Source organism: Lithobates pipiens, unplaced genomic scaffold (assembly GCF_037356315.1).
Source record: "Lithobates pipiens isolate NorthernLeopardFrog02 unplaced genomic scaffold, aLitPip1_a1.2 Scaffold_16, whole genome shotgun sequence".
In the NCBI taxonomy this organism is placed as follows: domain Eukaryota; kingdom Metazoa; phylum Chordata; class Amphibia; order Anura; family Ranidae; genus Lithobates; species Lithobates pipiens.
Genome location: NW_027507748.1, coordinates 129,197,166 through 129,218,730, shown reverse-complemented (window position 1 = coordinate 129,218,730; position 21,565 = coordinate 129,197,166). Strand labels below are relative to the sequence as shown.

The 21,565-nt window shown below is 42.7% G+C and overlaps 1 protein-coding gene across 2 annotated transcripts in view; it reads right to left on the bottom strand.

Moving 5' to 3' along the window:
• The window catches only part of PITPNM3 (PITPNM family member 3), a 904,027-nt gene that overhangs the window by 94,550 nt on the left and 787,912 nt on the right, over positions 1-21,565 (bottom strand). For both annotated transcript variants that reach the window (XM_077480456.1, XM_077480457.1), the window contains 2 exons: positions 11,694-11,881; positions 9,721-9,893 (listed from right to left, as the gene is read on the bottom strand). In XM_077480456.1, the coding sequence (XP_077336582.1) occupies positions 9,721-9,893; positions 11,694-11,881 (361 nt within the window). The remainder of the gene's footprint in view (positions 1-9,720; positions 9,894-11,693; positions 11,882-21,565) is intronic.

The window sequence follows — 21,565 nt, the reverse complement described above, 5'->3', positions numbered from 1 at the left end:
TTATTGTCCCTCGGCCTTTGGGGGGGGGGGGGGGGGGGCTGTGGCCAGTGGGACTACTAGACATTTTTCTTGGCATCAGTGTGAGAAAACATTGCCACTTTTGGTATTAGCGGGAGGAGCGGTGCCCCATCTCTGGTATCATTGAGAGAAATAGTGCCCCATTATTGGTATCAGATGGCAGAATAGTGTCTTGTATCAACAGGAATAATAGTGCCCCAAGGGCCGGGTAAAGGCAAGCAAAGGGCTGCATCTGGTCCCAGGGCTGCAGTTTGTACACCACTGATATAAACCATTTCATTGTAGCTCTAGCTGTAGGTTTAGGGTCATTGTCCTGCTGGAAGGTAAACCTCCCTTCCAATCTTAAGTCTTTAGCAGACTTACAAGTTTTCATCTAAGCTTGCCCTGTATTTAACTCCACCCATTTCCCATCAACTCTGACAATCTTCCCTGTCCCTGCTGAAGAAAAGCATCCCCACAACATGATGCTACCACTACCATGTCTCACGGTGGCGATGATGCATTCAGGGTGATGTGCAGTGTCAGTTTTTCGCCACACATAGCGTTTTGCTTTTAGGCCTAAAAGTTCAATTTTGGTCTCATCTGACCTTCTTCCACATGTTTTCTGTGTCCACCACATGGCTTTTTGCAAACTGCAAACAGGACTTCTTATGGCTTTCTTTCAACGGCTTCAATGGCTTTCTTCTTGCAACTATTCCATAAAGGCCAGATTTGTGGAGTGCACAACTAAGCCCTTGTACACACGGTCGGAGATTCCGACAACCAAACCGTCGGATTTTGTCCGTCGGATTTTGTCCGTCGGATCTTGTCCGAAACTGTTGCATACATACGGTCGGACAAAGTTGTCGAAAAATCCGATCTTTCAGAACGTGATGACGTAATTTCGTTATGATCGGACTACGTTCAGGCTAGTAGCCAATAGCTTTGATGTAGTAATTTGATCTGAGCATGCGTGGCACTTTGTCCGATCGAAATTCTCTACACAAGATCGGAGTATGTCCTATCGGACCAGTTTGTCGGAAAATATTTCCAGCAAGTTGGAAAATTTGGTCCGACGGATATTCCGACGGAAACAGTCCGATGCATACCACACACAGTCGGATTATCCGACAACACGGTCCGATAGGACACATTCCGACGGATTCTCCGACCGTATGTACAAGGGTTAAGAGTTGTCCAGTGGACAGATTCTTTTACCTAAGCTGTGGATCACTGCAGCTCCTCCAGAGTTACCATGTGGCTGCTTCTCTGATTAATGCTCAGTTTAGGTGGACAGCCATGTCTTAGTAGGTTTGCAGTTGTGCCATACTCTTTCCATTTTCGGATGATGGATTGAACAGTGCTCCATGAGATGTTCAAAGCTTGGGATATTTTTTTATAACCTAACCCCGCTTTAAACTTCTCCACAACTTTATTCCTGACCTGTCTGGTGTGTTCCTTGGCCTTCATGATGCTGTTTGTACACTAAGGTTCTCTAACAAACCTCTGCGGGCATCACAGAACAGGTGTATTTATACTGAGATTAAATTACACTCATGTATGTATTTACTGATTAGGTGACTTCTGAAGGCAATTGGTTTCACTAGATTTTAGTTAGGGGTATCAGAGTAAAGGAGGCTGAATACAAATGCACGCCACATTTTTTTTACATATCTATTTGTAAAAAAGTTTTTACAAAAAAAATGTTATAATTTTCCTTCCTTTCCTTCTTTCACATCATGGCTTATCTTAAAGGGACATCGGTCCCGAAAAGGAGAGGCAATTATGCCTCATTTATAGAGTAACAGTGCCCACAAGTGCCACCTATCGATACCCACAAGTGCCACCTATCAATGCCCACCAGTGGTGCCAATCAGTGCCACCTAGAAGTTCTGCCTATCACTGTAACGGATCAGTGCCCATCACTGCCACTCATAAGTGCCCATCACTGCCGCCTCATCAGCTTACATAAATGACAAAAATTAGCCGTTATAAAATTTTAAAACAAAATAATTTTTTTTTTAATTTGGTCTTTTTACATTAAAAAAATAAAAATAAAAAAAATCGCACAGGTGATCAAATACCACCAAAAGAAAGCTCTATTTGGGAGGAAAAATTTCATTTGGGTACAGTGTTGTATGACCACGCAATTGTCATTAAAAGTGCGACAGTGCCCAGTAAGCAAGTGGTTAAAGGGGTATGTATACTTTTTTAAGGCACTGTACCTCTATTGTCAAATCTGTCAATGCTAAGAAAGAGAGAGAGAGGAGTTGTTGTTATTGTTCCACTTACTAATGGCATTTGTAACCTCAGCCTGTGCATTTTGTCCTATGAATTTAATTTACAATTAAAACTGTTGTTGAACTATTGATTTTTCCTATGGCAATATGCACAACCCACAAGTATTGGGTATACTTCTTATGTTGGAAATAGAAATACCTGGAGAATTAAAAACCCTTCTATTTGTTTTGATTAAAAGGAAAGCACTTTGTGCTAACATGACCCTTGCTCTATTCTGCCGGCCTCTAGAGAGGTCACCTGTGACACCGATTACCCTCTCTTCAAAGGCTTGAGAAGCTAGCATAGCCATCAGGTCTAATGCAAAAGGTTTTAGCTGGTGATAAAAAGTGTCACTCTTTGACAGCCAAAAATCTGTTGAGGTGTCCTCACTGATGGTGGCAACTTGGTGCAAAGGCTCACCTCATATTTTCAGATCTGCTGATCTATGCTGTTTGGGGAGATCCTCTGCCCGGGTCTTCTGCAGCATTTAGAAAAAAAATGATAGACTGGCTGCTTAGATGTGGATGCCATAGTTCCACATCATCTTTTTTCAAACAATTTCTCATGTTGTGTGTGTGTGACAATGTGGATTTTCTTACAGTATACTCCTCTGCCTTTTTAAGCAGTCCCTGAATATTCTCATCCACCACATCAACAAGGGTTTCACAGACAGCAGAGTTGACAAAACAAGCAGCTGCTGCAAGTGTCAAGAGCATTTCATCAGTTGGATTTTAAGAATTGAAGCAAAACGCTGGTTCACACTCCCTTTCACTTTCTGTGCAATTGTGGCAAGGTATCTAGTGTTCTGTTTAAAGTCCTCAAGGTGGCTGAGCAGATCAAAGAGGGCAGGGACATGGACACAGTGTCACTCTGGAGGGTTTTAGTATGTTCTGCAAAAGGCAGCAGTAGGTCATGCAATGATGTGAGCCTTTGCCTTTCACTAGGGAGCAAGCTGTCTCACCCCATGTTGTTTGCTATTTGGCAGACTGACTCTTTCAGTTTCAGTAGTCATGCGATTTTGTTGAATGTGCTTGACCAGCGTGTGGGGCAGTCATTTAAAAGAATAAGGCCACAATGCTTGAATAGCTTCTGTGTTGCAATTGAAGACTTGCGGAAGAGGTTCACTATTGATCTTGCTTTATCCAGTATTCTCTTCACACGTGCCTCCTTCTGCACCATGTGGACCACAAGTTGCAAGGTATGCACCACACACGGTGTCCGGTTCATTTCAATCTGTTGGTACCAAACAAGTGGAACAGCCAAATATGCATAAAGGTTACTGTTCCATTCTATTATTTTAACATCTTATGGGAATACTTTTACACAAGACTACAAATAAAGTGGAAAAATAACAAAGATGCACCCGTAGGGTAGAGCAGGTAGCGCCCCCATATCAATCATCTCATATCCATGTCATAATTGACTGTTGTCAACCATGACATCAAGCAAAAGAATAACAAAAATGGCCCACCACAGATCCTCAATTTCGGTCTCAGAGTCACTTTCCGTATTGGGGGAGTCTTCCTCATTAGAGCTGGGTGGTTCGTCTGCTGATGCTTCGATTTGATTAAATGCTGCCACCATATTGCTCCTGTTGTCTGTTATCATTGTAAAGATCTTCCTCTTTGGTATGTCCCACTCTTGCAGGCATTTGTCCACACATGATTTGATTGACTGTGCAGTGTGTGGGTGGGCTACTTGTTCAAGGGCCAACAATATGTGTTCAGTTTTATGTTCAACACAAAAGTAGCATGCACTTATAGCAAGGAATACAGATGAAAGTCCTCTTTTGGTATACAAATCAGTGAAAATAGATACTCTCTAGGCAGCAGCCTGTCTGTTGAATTTTTGTTTTTCATTTTCATACTGTTTGTCAATCAGATTGCTTATTTTAGTTTTCTTTGGAACAGTTATCTTCCTATCTGTTGTCTTTATCATGCTAACAAAGTCGTTATCTTCAGTCGCTCTGACTGGTAATCGGGTGCCCCCAATCCATCTTGCTATGGCCTCCTCCCTGAACTGTTGTTCCTTAGCCCTTGTACACACGGTCGGACATTCTTACAACCAAATCCGTTGGATTTTGACAGACGGATTTTGTCTGACGGATTTTGTCCGAAACTGTTGCATACACACGGTCGGACAAAGTTGTCGGAAAATCCGATTGTTCAGAACGTGATGACGTAATTTTGTTACGATGGGACTACGTTCAGGCTAGTAGCCAATAGCTTTGGTCTAGGAAGGGTCAGTCTAAGGCCTTTAGGCACCCTGTGCCATGTGAAAATTGACAGTGCCTCAGCCCCTTCCTGTGACCACATCCTTCTACATACTGTATATTTTGGTGAGATACTTCAATTTGGGGAAAGCAGCAGCTGATAGATATTATGAAATCAAATCACTCCTATTAAAATTCAGTGGCTAAAGTGCACAACATAGACAGACAAACAGTTATTACTTCAGAATAACCAAAGGCATGAAATCTGACTGCAAGAAAGTTTGTTTAAAAAATCCCTGCAATGTACATAAAACTGTTCCCAACAAAAGGAGTTAAGTGCTTACCTTGGCATGAATTTCAGGATGAGTTGTCTACAAATTACGCTTCGCGTTTGTTCTATTTTTACCAGCGAGTGTCACTCTACATGATTTGCAAAGGGTCTTGCTGTGCTTAAGATCAATTGTAAAATACATCCATAGATCTTCTCTTATCTTTCTACCAGTCACAGAAGATGACATTTTCAGTACACTTTGTGCAGCAATGGGGATTGGAAAATAAGAGGAGCGACTCAGTCTGAGCCCGATTTGCCTCGGAGAGATCTGGATGTGGACAGTGAGGAGGAAGACTGTAATGCACAGTGCTCTCTGGACAGTGGTCCGAGGAGACCTGTAATGCTGCACAGTGATCTGGACAGTGGTCTGAGAGGCCTGTAATGCTGCACAGTGCTCTGGATGCCAGTGGTCAGAGGAGGCCTGTAATACTGCACACAGTGTTGGATGGTAGTCTGGTCTCAGTCGGTCTAACTTGGATGGCCTGTAATGCACAGTGCCCTGGATGATAGTGGTCAGAGGAGGCCTGTAATGCTGCACAGTGCTGGATGTGGTCTCATGTCTGAGGGATGGCCTGTATTGCTCAGTGCCCTGGATCATGCCACTGCCAGTGGTCAGAAGAGGCCTGTAATGCTGCACAGTGCTGGATGGTGGTCTGAGGGATGGCCTGTAAAAATATACAGTGCCCTGGATGTCACTGCCAGTGGTCAGAGAAGTCCTGTAATGCACACAGTGCTCTGGACGGATGGTGGTCTGAGGGGAGGCTTCAGGCCTGCTGTAATTGTTATGTACTACATGCTCTGCTCTTTGCTCTGGACGTGGGCACCTGGTTGTCGGTTGTCTTGTGACTCGGGAGTGGGACAGTCTCATCGGGACTCGGGAGGCCTGGCTATAATGCACAGTGCTGCTCTGGTCTCTGTCGGTTGTCACGGTACACACAATTGCTTACTTGCTGGGAGCGGAAGCAGACATAGCTCCATGAAAAGCAGAAGTTAGTTCATGAGGGTAAATGCCCCTCCTTGCCATTTTGTTCCATTTTCATTCATTAACGAAAAAGGATTTGATTTTCGAGAATCTTTGAATGTGAAAACGGCTTACTTTTTCTTATTATTTTTATGTAACATGTCATTTACTACAAATGACACAGTAAAACTTTTTCTGATTTAAAAATAAAAAAATAAGAGTTGACGTTTTCGTTGATGAAATTAACACTGCTGTTTTGTGCACTTAGATATTTCCTATAACACAGCAAATGTTTGCATGACAGGTGTCTCTGGGTGGAGGGGAGGTAGACCAGCGAGCATCTGTTCTCTGATCCCCCCTAGATTGAACCCAGAAGCGGTGTGTAAAGTGGCACTTTCAGTTTCTGGCATCACCTCATGACCAGGGAAGAAGCTAATCTACGCTCTGTTAGCTTCAGTGCAATTCAGGTGTATGACTAAAATATCCTTGATTCCTCATTAAAGATAACTTGTGATAAAAAGGCTATATCACATAGGAGACTTTTTTAATAAAGAGATTCATTTAATACATTTTTAGCGAAAGTTAAAAAAAAAAGAAAACAAGTTAAACACAATCACTTAAAATCCACCCCAAACTTTGGTAATTTAGACTCTAACTCCTGTGTAGAAGGTACTCAACTGGTATTTTAAACCTGGGCCACCCTGTGGAGGTCCTGAACCATGGATCTTCTGCCTCTCAGGAGGCTTTGTCCCTTCTGCCTACCATCTCCTTCTTCCCTGTCTTTTCTTCCACTGTTTATATTCCTACCTCACCGTAGTTTTCTTGCTTCTATACGCTCTTAATAGAGCACTCACTTAAAAATAAGTCCTTCAGCATCACAAAATGTATTAAGGCCCAAGTGCACCATCTGAGCTCTGTAGATTAATGGAGAAGTACAGACAAAGCTTGTTTGGCTGTACTTCTCCTGTGGATTACAGGAGTGCAGATCAGCTGACATCACAGAGCTTGTCCAGGCTTGGGAAAGATCACGACCATATGGTCAGGCTCCACCTACATGCCTAGACCGGCATCTGGCTCAGCCTCTTCACGAGCTGCTGAGAGTCTGAGCTGACGGCTCCTGCCCCCTCCACAGCCCAGCGCTCCAGTGAGGGCAGAGCAGAGAGCCGGTGACTCTGCTCAAGGAGCACCAAGAACTGAGCGTTCGGCTGTGTTTCATCGTTCAGTTCTCAGCCTTAGAGCCGGCGGGGACAGAAGCAGAATCGATCCGACCTAATCCAACCTAGGCAAGTATGATTAAAAAAAAAAAATTCTCATACTTCTCTTGTAAAAGATTCTACTTGTTTTTAAATGAACTTGTCCATTAGGGATGAGCTTTGAGTTCGAGTCGAACTCATGTTCTACTCGAACATTGCCTGTTCGCCTGTTCAGCGAACAGTGAACAATTTGGGCTGTTCGCAGCAAATTCGAAAAGCCGGAACACCCTATACAAGTCTATGGGAGAAATCTAAAGTGCTAATTTTAAAGGGTAATATGCAGGTTACTGTCCTAAAAAGTGTTTGGGGACCCGGGTCCTGCCCCAGGGGACATGGATCAATGCAAAAAAAAGTTTTAAAAACAGACGTTTTTTCAGGAGCAGTGATTTTAATAATGATTAAAGTGAAACAATAAAAGTGTAATATTCCTTTAAATTTCATAGCTGGGGGGTATCTATAGTATGCCTGTGAAGGGGCGCATGTTTCTGGTGCTTAGAACTGTCCCTGCACAAAGTGTAATTTGTGCAGGAAAAAAAGTCTTTTAAAATCACTTGCGGCTATTGTCGGGTCTCCGTAATACAGAGAACACTCAATGAGTGTTCTCTGTATTAGCCGACAATTCATTCATTCATTGATTAAAAAAAAAAAAAAAGCGTGGGGGTTCCCCTAAATTCAATTACCAGGCCCTTCAGGTCTGACATGGATATTAAGGGGAACCCCGTGTCAAATTTTAAAAAAAATTGACGTGGGGTCCCCCTAAATATCCATAACCAGACCCTTCAGGTCTGATATGGATATTAAGGGGAACCCCGCATCAAATTAAAAAAAATTGACGTGGGGGTCTCCCTAAAAATCCATATCAGACCCTTTATCCGAGCACGCAACCTGGCAGGCCGCAGGAAAAGAGGGGGGGACGAGAGAGCGGCACCCCCTCCCTCCTGAACCGTACCAGGCCACATACCCTCAACATTGGGAGGATGCTTTGAGGGTCTGTGACCCCTCAAAGGGCCTGAAGGGCCTGGTAATTGAATTTAGGGGAACCCCCACACTTTTTTTTTTTTTTTTTTTTATCAATGAATGAATGAATTGTCGGCTAATACAGAGAACACTCATTGAGTGTTCTCTGTATTACGGGACCCGACAATAGCCGCAAGTGATTTTAAAAGACTTTTTTTTCTGCACAAATGACACTTTGTGCAGGGACAGTTCTAAGCCCCAGAAACATGCGCCCCTTCACAGGCATACTATAGATACCCCCCAGCTACGAAATTTAAAGGAATATTACACTTTTATTGTTTCACTTTAATCATTATTAAAATCACTGCTCCTGAAAAAACGGCCGTTTTGAAAACTTTTTTTTGCATTGATCCATGTCCCCTGGGGCAGGACCCGGGTCCCCAAACACTTTTTAGGACAGTAACCTGCATATTACCCTTTAAAATTAGCACTTTAGATTGTGAACATTCGAGTCCCATAGACTTTAATAGGGTTCTAAAGTTCACACGAAGTTTAGGTCTGTTCGCAGGTTCTGGTGCGAACCGAACAGGGGGGTGTTCGGCTCATCCCTATTGTCCATGTATCTTACTGTTTTACCACTCCCGTAGGGGTGATCCTTTACAGGATTATTTGTACAACTGTGACCTGTTTTGAAGTATTTGCTTTGGCTTTGAAAACCATGTTATTTTACAATGGTGTTCAAGCTATGCTGAAAGATGAAATAAAAATGTATAAATGTAAAAATCTCCCCCTCCAAAAACAAATTTTAGCCAGCCCTGGCCCCACGTACAACCACAATCACAATTAAAGGGGTTGTAAAACCCTCAAGGTTTTTCACCTTAATGCATTCTATGCATTAAGGTGAAATCCTTCTGTAGTGCAGCAGCCCCCCAGAACCCCCCTTTTACTTACCTGAACCTGATCTTTCCAGCAATGAGAACGAGCCCAGCAGCTCCAGGCCCTGTTTCAGGTCTTCATTGAAAAATTGATAGCACTGTTCACTGTTTTGATTCATCCCACTGCTGTCAATCAAATCCAGTGTCATGAGAGGTGGGGGGCACGGCTGAGTCCTGCTGTCTGAACTCGGGAGCATGCCCACACTAGTGCCCCATTGGAATGTGGGTCTCTGAGGAGAGCACTTGATGCGGGGAGGAGCCAGGAGCGCCACTGGGGGACCCCAGAAGAGGAGGATCAAGGCCACTCTGTGCAAAACTCTTGCACAGAAGAAGAGGTAAGTATGACATGTTTGTTATTTAAAAAAAAAAAAAAAAACCTTTAGAAACCCCTTTAACTCTAGACCAATGACCTGTGAGGGGTTTTACCTGTTACATATGGAAAATATAGGGTATCAGTGATCACTGTGATGTTGTGGGCATGCGCAAAGGTAAAGCTTGATATGTTTGGTATCCATTTACTTGGTACATTATATTTTACAAAAAAATGGGTAATATATTGTGTTTGTGTGTTATTTTACTGAAGTTTGTGCTTGATAAACTGTTACCCCCCAAACATCATGAGACATATATATATATATTACCATTATTGTATACTTCAGGGTGTCTGCTTTCAGAAAATATAGAAATGTTTGGGGGCATTTACTACTCTTCAGGTCTAACATTATTTTTTGAACATGTGTGGAAAAAAAAAACCCTGCAAATATGGCTCTAGCAGTGAAAGCGTTAAACCTTACCATCAATACTAGGCAGTACTGTCCTTCTCATAGCCAATACCAGTCCCAATGGGGAACCAAACAGGAAGAAGTCAGACACGTCAAAGTCAAAGCGCCCCATTATGACATCACAAAGATTGGAACTCCCAGTTTGGGGAAAGTCCATGTCATCCTTCAGAACACTTGAATGAATACTGAAATGAAAAAAATTAATCACAGGTTCAGGGTGTCTGAAACTTTAACCACTGTATTTCTAATTTAAGTCTGCATTTTTAAAATGTTCATTCCGATATGTGCCTGCTTTACCATGTACTTGTATGAAAAATGATCCTGTTTTCTTTATATTGCATCCTTTCTGTGAAATCCCTGGTGTTCAAGCCAATCACTCTGCTTTCCTATAAAAAAAACTGACCACACTAGGCACGATAGCAAAGCGTGGTCAGTTGTCTAGCTATGCTGAGAACTCATCCCACTCTCCTCCAATGATCAGATTTGCCCTTACACAACCCCCTTCCACTGGGAAGATCGGCATGCTGATGTTTCTCCTCCCCTTGCTCTTATGCAGCTGAGAACAGAGGGAATGTGAAAACTTTTAAAAAAAGCTGAATGGGTTGTTTTACAAGCTGAGGGTTTACAATTACTTTAAGACAAAAGTAAGCCATAAAGGGACTGTATAGTGTTTGTACTATGTTTTCTTTATTTATATTATCTTTGAGACAATGAATATGTACTTACATTTTTTTAAATATATATTTTAATTGATCTTAGTCAAGCATACATGAAAAGCACTTAAGGCTGTTCAGTTTCAGATGAGTTGTTGTAATAATTTACGGTTAATAGCCTTTAATGTTATCCCCTGCTGTTTAGCCCTATTGAGAAAATGCAAGTGAGTCAAAAGAGAGTACCGTAAATGATACTCTTTGTATCAATATCATACAGAGCTATATTGATACTGAGTTAAACAGACAGTCAAAAAGGGAATAGATGCTGCAGGCCTGTCTTAATAGAAACATCCTCTGTTACCAAAATATTATAAAAGATCATTTTATATAGTTAAAAAAAAATCAAATACTGTTAAGCCACTAATACAATCCAGCAAAAACAAAACAAAAAAAACCTGTTACAAAATTTAAAAATTCAATCAAGTTAACGTAAATTATAATTTTTTTAAATCTAAAGAGTACTTCACAGGGTTACGGAGAGTGTACATTCTAAAGTCTTTGCTTCATCATTTCACTTTTCTCTCTGATTTCCATGTCACCAAATCCATTCAAACTTCCAAGTCAGGTGTGACTCCAGTGGGCGACTGTAAAATTTTTGTAGCACTAGCAGAGAAAATTGAGTACTGTCCATGATACTTATTTTATTTGCACTAACATACAATTTTTCAGGACAAGATTTCAGGGACTACTTGGACCTTGAAGAATTCCTGAAAAATTGTATGTTAGTGCAAATAAAAAAAGTATCACGGACAGTACTCAATTTTCTGTGTCACAATTGGCAAAAGAAGAAATCCAGTATGGCTAAAATGAGCTTCTGTAGAACCCCAGAGCAATTTAAAGCCCATAGAATCCTGCAAAACCCATAAAACAATACTAATCTCACATTCATCATTGACTGCAAAGCATTTTTCCAAATAACAGGATTTCAAAGAAATCAAAAAAAAAAAATAAAAAAATAAAAATTGGGGAAAATGTCCTCGATTTAATTTTCCCTATTGGCTATTCAGCAATTCTGCCCTGCATACAATGGGTGCTTCAAATCCCCAAAGCTTTAAAACCCAAAAGAAATGTATACATTTATTAAGGAAAGTCATTTTAGATATATTAAATCAACAATATATGTGAATATTTAACAAGAATTTATTGACTGGGTGCTGACTATACCGATTTATTGCAGAATGTTTAAAAGTAAACTGCCTGCAAATGTATCTCCCTTTCTCATTCTCTCCCTCTTATGGTGCAGCATTATACAGTTGCGTCATGTTACTTTACCTAGACAGGAAAGCATGGTGTTGGCTTATCATGTCACAGTCGTAGGTAGATGAATCACTCTGTTTCCGTAGTAAAGGTGGCCTTGGCTCCCCATTGTCCAAAACTCCTGAGATGTCAATATTGCTTTTGCTGAGGCGCTTAGTTCCTCGCAGGTTAGGATTGCTTTCATCAGAGAGAAAAGGATTATCCTGGTTAACAGGAACAGAAAGAAAAAAAACTTTGATAAGAAGAGTACAGTTGAAGGTTACATTTTGTAACCTCAAGTAAAAACATCTATTAATTGATTTACCATTTTGCTGTATACTGCTGTCTGTAGAGCAAAATAGTCATTATGCAAATATGGAGATTAAGGGTAACCAAGAATGAGATGAACATTTCCATTGGGAGCACCAGTTTAGGTAACAATTGTTTAAGACTACATTTGCATGGGCATTATGCCCTTGTGTGAATGGCAATGGCAGGAATCGAATGATTCCTTCTGTTTTTGACACTTGTGAGCATTTTTTTTTTAAAGCCTCCTCCTGATTAGGGGATGACCTGGACACATTACACGCAGCACTCTAGGCAATGACTTTTAGTGAAAATTGTAAAAATATATTTATTTCATAATATACAGTATCTCACAAAAGTGAGTGCACCTCTCACATTTTTGTAAATATTTTATTATATCTTTTCATGTGATAACACTTTGCTACAATGTAAAGTAGTGAGTGTGCAGCTTGTATAACAGTGTAAATTTGCTGTCCCCTCAAAATAACTCAACACACAGCCATTAATGTCTAAACTGCTGGCAACAAAAGTTAGTACACCTCTAAGTAAAATTGGGCCCAATTAGTGATTTTTCCTCCAGGCCTCGCTATGGTCGCCCAAAGAAGTTGAGTGCACATGCTCAGCGTCATATCCAAAGGTTGCCTTTGGGAAATAGATGTATGAGTGCTGCCAGCATTGCTGCAAAGGTTGAAGGGGTGGGGGATCAGCCTGTCAGTGCTCAGACCATACATCACACACTCCACAAAACTGGTCTTCATGGCTGTCGTCCCAGAAGGAAGCCTCTTCTAAAGATGATTCACAAGAAAGCCCACAATCAGTTTGCTAAAGCCAAGCAGACTAAGGACATAGATTACTGGAACCATTTCCTGTGGTCTGATGAGACCAAGATAAACTTATTTGGCTCAGACTGTGTCAAGAATGTGTGGCTGCAACCAGGTGAGGAGTACAAATACCTACAAATACCTTGTCTTGCCTACAGTCAAGCATGGTGGTGGGAGTGTCATGGTTAGGGATGAGCTTCGTGTTCGAGTCGAACGTACGTTCGACTCGAACATTGGCTGTTCGTGCGTTCGGCGAATTCCGAACGTTTTGGCCGTTCGCGTCAAAATTCGAGTGACGCGCGCGCGGACCACAATGCACTGCGTTGGCGCAGTGCATTGCTGTCCGATGATTGGCCAAGCATGCACTGTGACCCCGCATGCTTGGCCAATCGCAGCGCCGGCAGCGAGGAGAGCCATGATTGGCCACAGGCATCCTGCCTGTGGCCAATCATAGCTCAGACTGTGTAGTGCACGCCCCACACTATATAAGGCCGCCTTTAAGGCGGCCTCCTGTAGTGTGTTACTTTGCATCTGAAGCAGTGGGTGTTCTGTGTACCTTCAACACAGTACACACCAATCGTTTTTGGCTGATTTCCTATCTTGCTGCTGTGTAGTGGTTGTTGTCTGTGCCCTGACTGCAGTATACACCACTATATTCACCTCACCTATACAGCTAGTGATCTAGCTTTAACCACTTAACAACTGCCCATTGCCGATTAACGGCTTCAGGGCGGTTGTTTAACTCAGAGAGGCCGTTAATTAACGGCCTCCCAGAATTCTGCTGTCGCGTGCCCCGAGGTGTGCGCACTCGAGAGCATCCGTGACCGCCGGGTCCATAGGACCCGGCGCATCACGGTAAACGGCCGCTCATAGCGGCCGTTTACCACGTGATTGCTCTGTCAAATGACGGAGTGATCACTTGGAAACAAACCGGCGTCATGTTATGACGCCTGTTCCTCCCTCCCCTTTCTGTACCGATCGGTACAGCGGAGGGGAAAGAGATCGGTGTCAGCAGCGATGTGGGCTGCATCTGCAGTGCCCACATCGCTGCTCACCGAATTTAACCCCTCAATTCCCTGCCAATACTCTGCAATACCAGTGCATACTCTGCAGTACCCTGCCATTACTCTGCAGTACCCCGCCATTACTCTGCAGTGCAGTACCCCGCCATTACTCTGCAGTGCAGTACCCTGCCATTACTCTGCAGTACCCCGCCATTACTCTGCAGTACCCCGCCATTACTCTGCAGTGCAGTACCCCGCCATTACTCTGCAGTGCAGTACCCCGCCATTACTCTGCAGTGCAGTACCCCGCCATTACTCTGCAGTGCAGTACCCTGCCATTACTCTGCAGTGCAGTACCCTGCCATTACTCTGCAGTGCAGTACCCTGCCATTACTCTGCAGTACCCTGCCATTACTCTTCAGTACCCCCCATTACTCTGCAGTAACCCCCATTACTCTGCAGTACCCCCCAATACTCTGCAGTACCCTGCCATTACTCTGCAGTACCCCGCCATTACTCTGCAGTACCCCCCATTACACTGCAGTAACCCCCATTACTCTGCAGTACCCCCCAATACTCTGCAGTACCCGCCATTACTCTGCAGTACCCCCAATACTCTGCAGTACCCTGCTATTACTCTGTAGTACCCCGCCAATACCCCGCCAATACTCTGTAATACCCTGCCATAAATTGCCATACCCAGCCATACTCAGAGATACCCAGCCATACTCGGTGATACCCTGAAGTACCCAGCCATAGACGCCCCCCACCCCTCACCGCCCTCTGGTGCTTCTACCAACTCGCCAGTACGATCAAAGCCAGAATCTTTTTTTTAATTTTTTATTTCAGGCTTCCCAGCCTAGAGGTGAGATGTGGGGTCATATTGACCCCCCAGATTTCACTGTAAAGAGGACCTGTCATCCCATATTCCTATTACAAGGGATGTTTACATTTCTTGTAATAGGAATAAAAGTGATCAAAAATATATTTTTGGGAAAAAAAATGTCAAACTAAAATAAAGTAAAATGAACAATAAAAAATAAAATAAAAATTAAAGCGCCCATGTCCCCATGTGCTCGCATGTGCCACACATGTGAGGTATCGCCGAGAATGTTAGAGCGAGAGCAATAATTCTAGTCCTAGACCTCCTCTGCAACTCAAAACATGTAACCAGTAAAAAAATATTTAAAGCGTCGCCTATGGGGATTTTTTAAGTAGCGACGTTTGGCGCCATTCCACGGGCATGTGCAATTTTGAAGAGTGACATGTTTGATATCTATTTACTCAGCATAACTTCATCTTTCACTTTATGCAAACATTGGGCTAACAAGTGGTTAATAATAGAGCTTGCAGTCTGTAGTGTTAGGAGATAGTGCGTGCTGTCTGCGTGCTCTGTACCCAGTACATACCGCTATAATATAGGGCAGGCCCCTACTTTCAAACATCCAACTTACAAACATCTCCTACTTGCAAACGCAAGGAGACAGCAGCAAGTGAGATGAAAAAAGATGGACGACAAAACAAAATTATACAGGGGTGATAACCCTTCCCTATGTTTTCCAAAAAGCTTAAAGATATTTTTTTTGACTGGAGCTACACTTTAAAAATGTACCGGTTGAAAATGACAAACAGATTCAACTTAACACAACAAACCTACACAGTCCCTGTCTTGTTTGCACCGCCTGTATACTGCTGTTCTGAGTATATAGGGCCTGGGGGCCACACACATTTCCTTTTTTTAATATGGGTACGGGGTTCCCCTTAATATGTGTACAAGACCCAAATAGGCTGGTAATGGGCAGGGAGGGCTACCCATGCCATTTTTCTGAATGATTTTCAACCATATTGCAGGAACCAGATATAACATTAAAACCGCAAGCAGTTTTAAATGGTGTTATTTCCGTTTAATGTCATTTTGTGCAGGGACTGTTCTACACACGGGAAACACGTGGCACTTCACAGGCATACTATAGACACCCCCCAGGCACCATATTTAAAGGAATATTTCACTTTTTTTTTTTCACTTTAATCGTCATTAAAATCACTGCTCCCGCCAAAACGGTAGTTTTTAAAACTTTTTTTTGCAGTGACCCATGTCCCCTGAGGCAGGAGGCAGGTCGCCAAACCCTTTTTAGCACACTATCTTGCATATTAGCCGTTAAAATTAGCACTTTCCAATTCGAACGTTCGAGTCCCATAGACTTCAATGGGGTTCTAACGTTCGTACCGAACGCGGGGGTCGTTCGCAAGTTCTGGTGCGAACCGAACCGGGGGGTGTTCGGCTCATCCCTAGTCATGGTATGGGGCTGCATGCGTGCTGTCAGCACTTGGAAGCTACAGTTCATTGAGTGAACCAAGAATGCCAACATTTACTGTGACATACTGAAGCAGAGCATTATCCCCTCCCTTGGGAGACTGAGCCGCAGGGCAGTATTCCAACATGATAACAACCCCCAACACACCTCCAAAACAACAACTGCCTTGCTAAAGAAGCTGGTTATCGACTGGCCAAGCATGTCTCCATGCCTAAACCCTATTGAGCATCTGTGGGACATCCTCAAATGGAAGGTGGAGGAGCGCAAGGTCTCTAACATCCACCAGCTCTATGATGTCATTATGGAGAAGTGGAAGAGGACTCCAGTGGCAACCTGTGAAGCTCTGGTGAACTCCATGCCCAAGAGGGTTAAGGCAGTGCTGGAAATTAATGGTGGCCACACAAAATACTGACACTTTGGGCCCTATTTGGACATTTTCACTTTGGGGTGTACTCACTTTTGTTGCCAGCGGTTTAGACATTAATGGCTGTGTGTTGAGTTATTTTGAGGGAACAGCAAATTTACACTGTTATACAAGCCGTTCACTCACTACTTTACAGTTGTCACATGAAAAGATATAATAAAATATTTACAAAAATGTGAGGGATGTACTCACTTTTGTGAGATACTGTACATACTGTGTATTAGCTCATCCCTGCTTCAATATATGATTTTTTCCAACAAATTGTAAAATGGATGAATAGGTTTACAGTGATTGTTTAGATATATTTGTACATGAGCTTTCCCAGACTTATTATACAGTGAAATGTAAAAACAATGTTTTTAATCTAGAAATTAAATTATCGGTAATACACAAATGCGGATATGAAAGCATCCTGTGAAATGAGGCATCACCTTGATAAATATTTTCTTCTCATTAGCCTGGTGATACCAAGCTGTAAATGTGCTGCACTTAACAGAATGTGCTACATAGGAAAACAGCGTTAAGAAAAACAGCTTGGTGCCATTTAATCACACGTGTCTTCTAGTATTGAGAGATTTTGTATCTTGTAAGAAGCAATAATCCACACATGGTTTAAAGCAATTTTGTTGCTTAAATTATACAGCTAAGATAAGATGTACCTGCAATGAAGTAAATACTGACCACTCCAATTATTTGCCCTGCCTAATGCCACTTTAATGAAGATAAATTGGCTCCAGAGTCTCTATAGAAACCAACACATCTGGGAGTATCCATCATTGGTTCACCAGCTGTGCTCAGTACTTCCTATATGTAGTGCTGACATCCTGGTTTATTGATGTGATTATGCATGCTTTAATGTGAGGTACAGTGGTGTGAAAAAGTGTTTGCCCCCTTCCTCATTTCCTGTTCCTTTGCATGTTTGTCACACTTAAGTGTTTCGGAACATCAAACCAATTTAAACAATAGTCAAGGACAACACAAGTAAACACAAAATGCAATTTGTAAATGAAGGTGTTTATTATTAAAGGTGAAAAAAAATCCAAACCATCATGGCCCTGTGTGAAAAAGTGATTGCCCCCCTTGTTAAAACATACTATAACTGTGGTTGTCCACACCTGAGTTCAATTTCTCTAGCCACACCCAGGCCTGATTATTGCCACACCTGTTCACAATCAAGGCATCACTTAAATAGGAGCTGCTTGACACAGTAAGGTCCACCAGAAGATCCTTAAAAGCTACACATCATGCCGAGACCCAAAGAAATTCAGGAACAATTGAGAAAGAAAGTCATTGAGATCTATCAGTCTGGAAAGGGTTATAAAGCCATTTCCAAAGCTTTGGGAATCCAGCGAACCACAGTGAGAGCCATTATCCACAAATGGCGAAGACATGGAACAGTGGTGAACCTTCCCAGGAGTGGCCTGCCGCCCAAAATTACCCCAAGAGCGCAGCGATGACTCATCCAAGAGGTCACAAAAGACCCCACAACAACGTCCAAGGAACTGCAGGCCTCACTTGCCTCAGTTAAGGTCAGCGTTCATGCCTCCACCATCAGGAAAAGATTGGGCAAAAATGGCCTGCATGGCAGAGTTCCAAGGAGAAAACCACTGCTGAGCAAAAAGAACATCAAAGCTCGTCTCAATTTCTCCACAACACATCTTGATGATCCCCAAGACTTTTGGGACAACATTCTGTGGACCGATGAGACAAAAGTGTAACTCTTTGGAAGGTGTTTATCCAATTATATCTGGCGTAGAAGGAACACTGCATTTCATAAAAAGAACATTATACCAACAGTAAAATATGGTGGTGGTAGTGTGATGGTCTGGGGCTGTTTTGCTGCTTCAGGACCTGGAAGACTTGCCGTGATAAAAGGAACTATGAATTCTGCTGTCTACCAAGAGATCCTGAAGGAGAATGTCCGACCATCTGTTCGTGTACTCAAGCTGAAACGAACTTGGGTTCTGCAGCAGGACAATGATCCTAAACACACCAGCAAGTCCACCACCGAATGGCTGAAGAAAAACAAAATGAAGACTTTGGAGTGGCCTAGCCAAAGTCCTGACCTGAATCCTATTGAGATGTTGTGGTATGACCTTAAAAAGGCCGTTCATGCTCGAAAACCCTCTAATGTAACTGAATTAGGACAATTCTGCAAAGATGAGTGGGCCAAAATTCCTCCAGGACGCTGTAAAAGCCTCATTGCACGTTATCGCAAACACTTGGTTGCAGTTGTTGCTGCTAAGGGTGGCCCAACCAGTTATTAGGTTTACGGGGCAATCACTTTTTCACACAGGGCCATGATGGTTTGGATTTTTTTTCACCTTTAATAATAAACACCTTCATTTACAAATTGCATTTTGTGTTTACTTGTGTTGTCCTTGACTATTGTTTAAATTGGTTTGATGTTCCGAAACACTTAAGTGTGACAAACATGCAAAGGAACAGGAAATGAGGAAGGGGGCAAACACTTTTTCACACCACTGTATATGTACATTACTGTGGTTTCGCACTAGAGCCATCTAGTGGCCAAATATGGGTAATGCACCTGTTTATCATTTACCTCAGGACAACCTAAAGACTTGTACAGGAAGTGACTGTTGGTTTGGTTTCTGAAGGTTGACCTCGTTACTGAGGAGTCCGTGTGTGACCTACCCATGAACAGGCCCACCGTCTGTTAACTTTTGAATACAGTTAGACTCATGTACAGGCCTCACTGGAATCTGCAGTTGCACGGAGGCGTAGCAGAGCCACTGACATTGAACAGGATTGAGGCATATTTACTTTGGTGTCTCAGCGCATGTAAATAAATTACTGAAATTACACCAGGAGCATTTCAGCTTAATCTTCCACCTTACTTTGGATTACAAATACAAAGGAGTGACTTAAGCTAGCAAAGAAAAGAAAACCCCAGTTTAAAGTACTTTAGTGAGGCCTCATGTATAGCTTTTAAAACAAGGGGAGCTCCCAGGTTCATATAAATACATTTATATACATCTGTTATAATCTGTTATATTCTGTTATATTGACATGTATTGTGCTGTCGTCCTATGTTGGGATGACAGTACAATTACTGTAACCACCTATTGAAAAATTTTACAGTAAACAATATTTCTGGTTAAGTATCCAGTTGTGTGGCGTACTGTTTTTCCCCACCAGGTAGAGCCAGTGGATCCTGAGGGTACGATACAGGTACTTTGCATTGTTGTATATTGTACTGTATTACATTGCACCACATCTGTGCCAAGGGGATTGAGTCAAGCCAGTGGGGTTTCTAGGTAGAGTGCAGGCCCAATCAAAACCAGCAGCTCCTTTGGGGGTAAGTCCTACATATAATTACCCCATCCCAGGGTTTTTTTCTTTTTTTCTTCTCAGAGAATAGGTGCTGGAACCCCCCCTTTCCAACTCACCCCTTTCGACCCACTACCCACCTCCGAGCACTGTTGTTCGGTTCCACCCCCTACCCACCTCTAAGTATCACCCTTTTCGAAAATACAGAACTAAGTATCATTTTATGGTTATGGAATTTGTTAATGTTGGCAAGAAAATTTTAAAAATAGATCTCCGCAGCTAGCAACAATAGACCCCCCCTCCACAACAATGGACCACCCACAACAAAATACCCACTCAGCAACAACAGACCCCTGGCAGCAACAACAGATCACTCCACAGCCAGCATCAATAGACACACCAGCAGCCAGCAGCAATAAACCTCTTCCTCAATAGTAGATTTCTCCCAGTAATAATTAATCCCCCAGCAACATAAGACCTTTACCATTACATACAGTGCTAGAGGTGCCGGAACTTGCAGGCCATGTTGCCTCCTGTACAATTTAAATATACTGATAGGTTATTTGGTTTCGACTCTAATTTTACTTGGTGTGTATCAGTGTTGGCACCCTGCCCTGCGCTAAGGAAGTCCCGCCTATGGACGTAATGCGTACGAGGGGTCAGGTGTTACGCATGACATCACCCGTGGCCATCACATCTATTTGATACACACTTTAACTTGGATGCCTAGCACTCGGCTTGGAGTGCGATACTTTGTAAGTGCAATTTCATTTGTTTTTTACTATTAAAGATGCAACGCAGAGAGCATTAGATCGTATGTTCTTTTTTGCATATGGCATTTTGAAACTTCGGATCCCGATATTACTATGATATGAGGACCTGTTGGCTTCACCGTTCGTTTACTGCATAGTGATTTGCATTCGACAGAAGGTTGCAAGACCCGTGGGCTTTACTGTTCGTTTACTGCATAGTGACCTATAATATAATATAATAGGTCAAAGGTTGGAGGTGAGAGGCCATCCATTTATGTGGTGAAGGGATCACTGAATATCAGACCTATCAATCTACATCTATCCACTTAGGCCGCGTACACACGCGGGGACTGTTCGCCCAACTTTGTCCGTCAAACAGTTTCGGCAAACAGTCCGCTCAAAATTAGCATGGACGGACATGGTCACACACAACGGACGAACAGTTTGCTGAAACCGTGCGCGATGACGTGAACGGCACGTACGACGGGACGAAAAATACGACGTCCTATACACTGCATTATAACTTTCGGCGTGAAAATCCTTTCTGAGCATGCGCGCAACTTTGTTTGACGAACAAGCCTACACACGCGGGGACTGTCCGCTGAAACAAGGTTTCAGCGGACAGTTTTTCGGAATTTCCGAAAAACCTTGTTCAGCGGACTGTTCGCTGAAACTGTCCGCTGAAAGCCCACACGCGAGCGGACTGTCCGCTGAAACTTGGTTTCAGCGGACAGTTTCAGCGAACAGTCCCCGCGTGTGTACGCGGCCTTACACCTTTTCGGATTGTCTCCCATAGATTATAGACATTTTATATGTTTTGGGCAGCACTGTTTATATGTTTTGAGTTATTTGAGGGATTGATTGAATTTACCTTGAGTGTCTGCTTGCAATAGTATTTATTGCATTTATATATTAGTGCTGAATATTTCATTTAAATTTTGGTGTATCAGTGTTGCAGGAATGTTGTCCAGGCTTGTGGACGGCCGGTTCAAAAA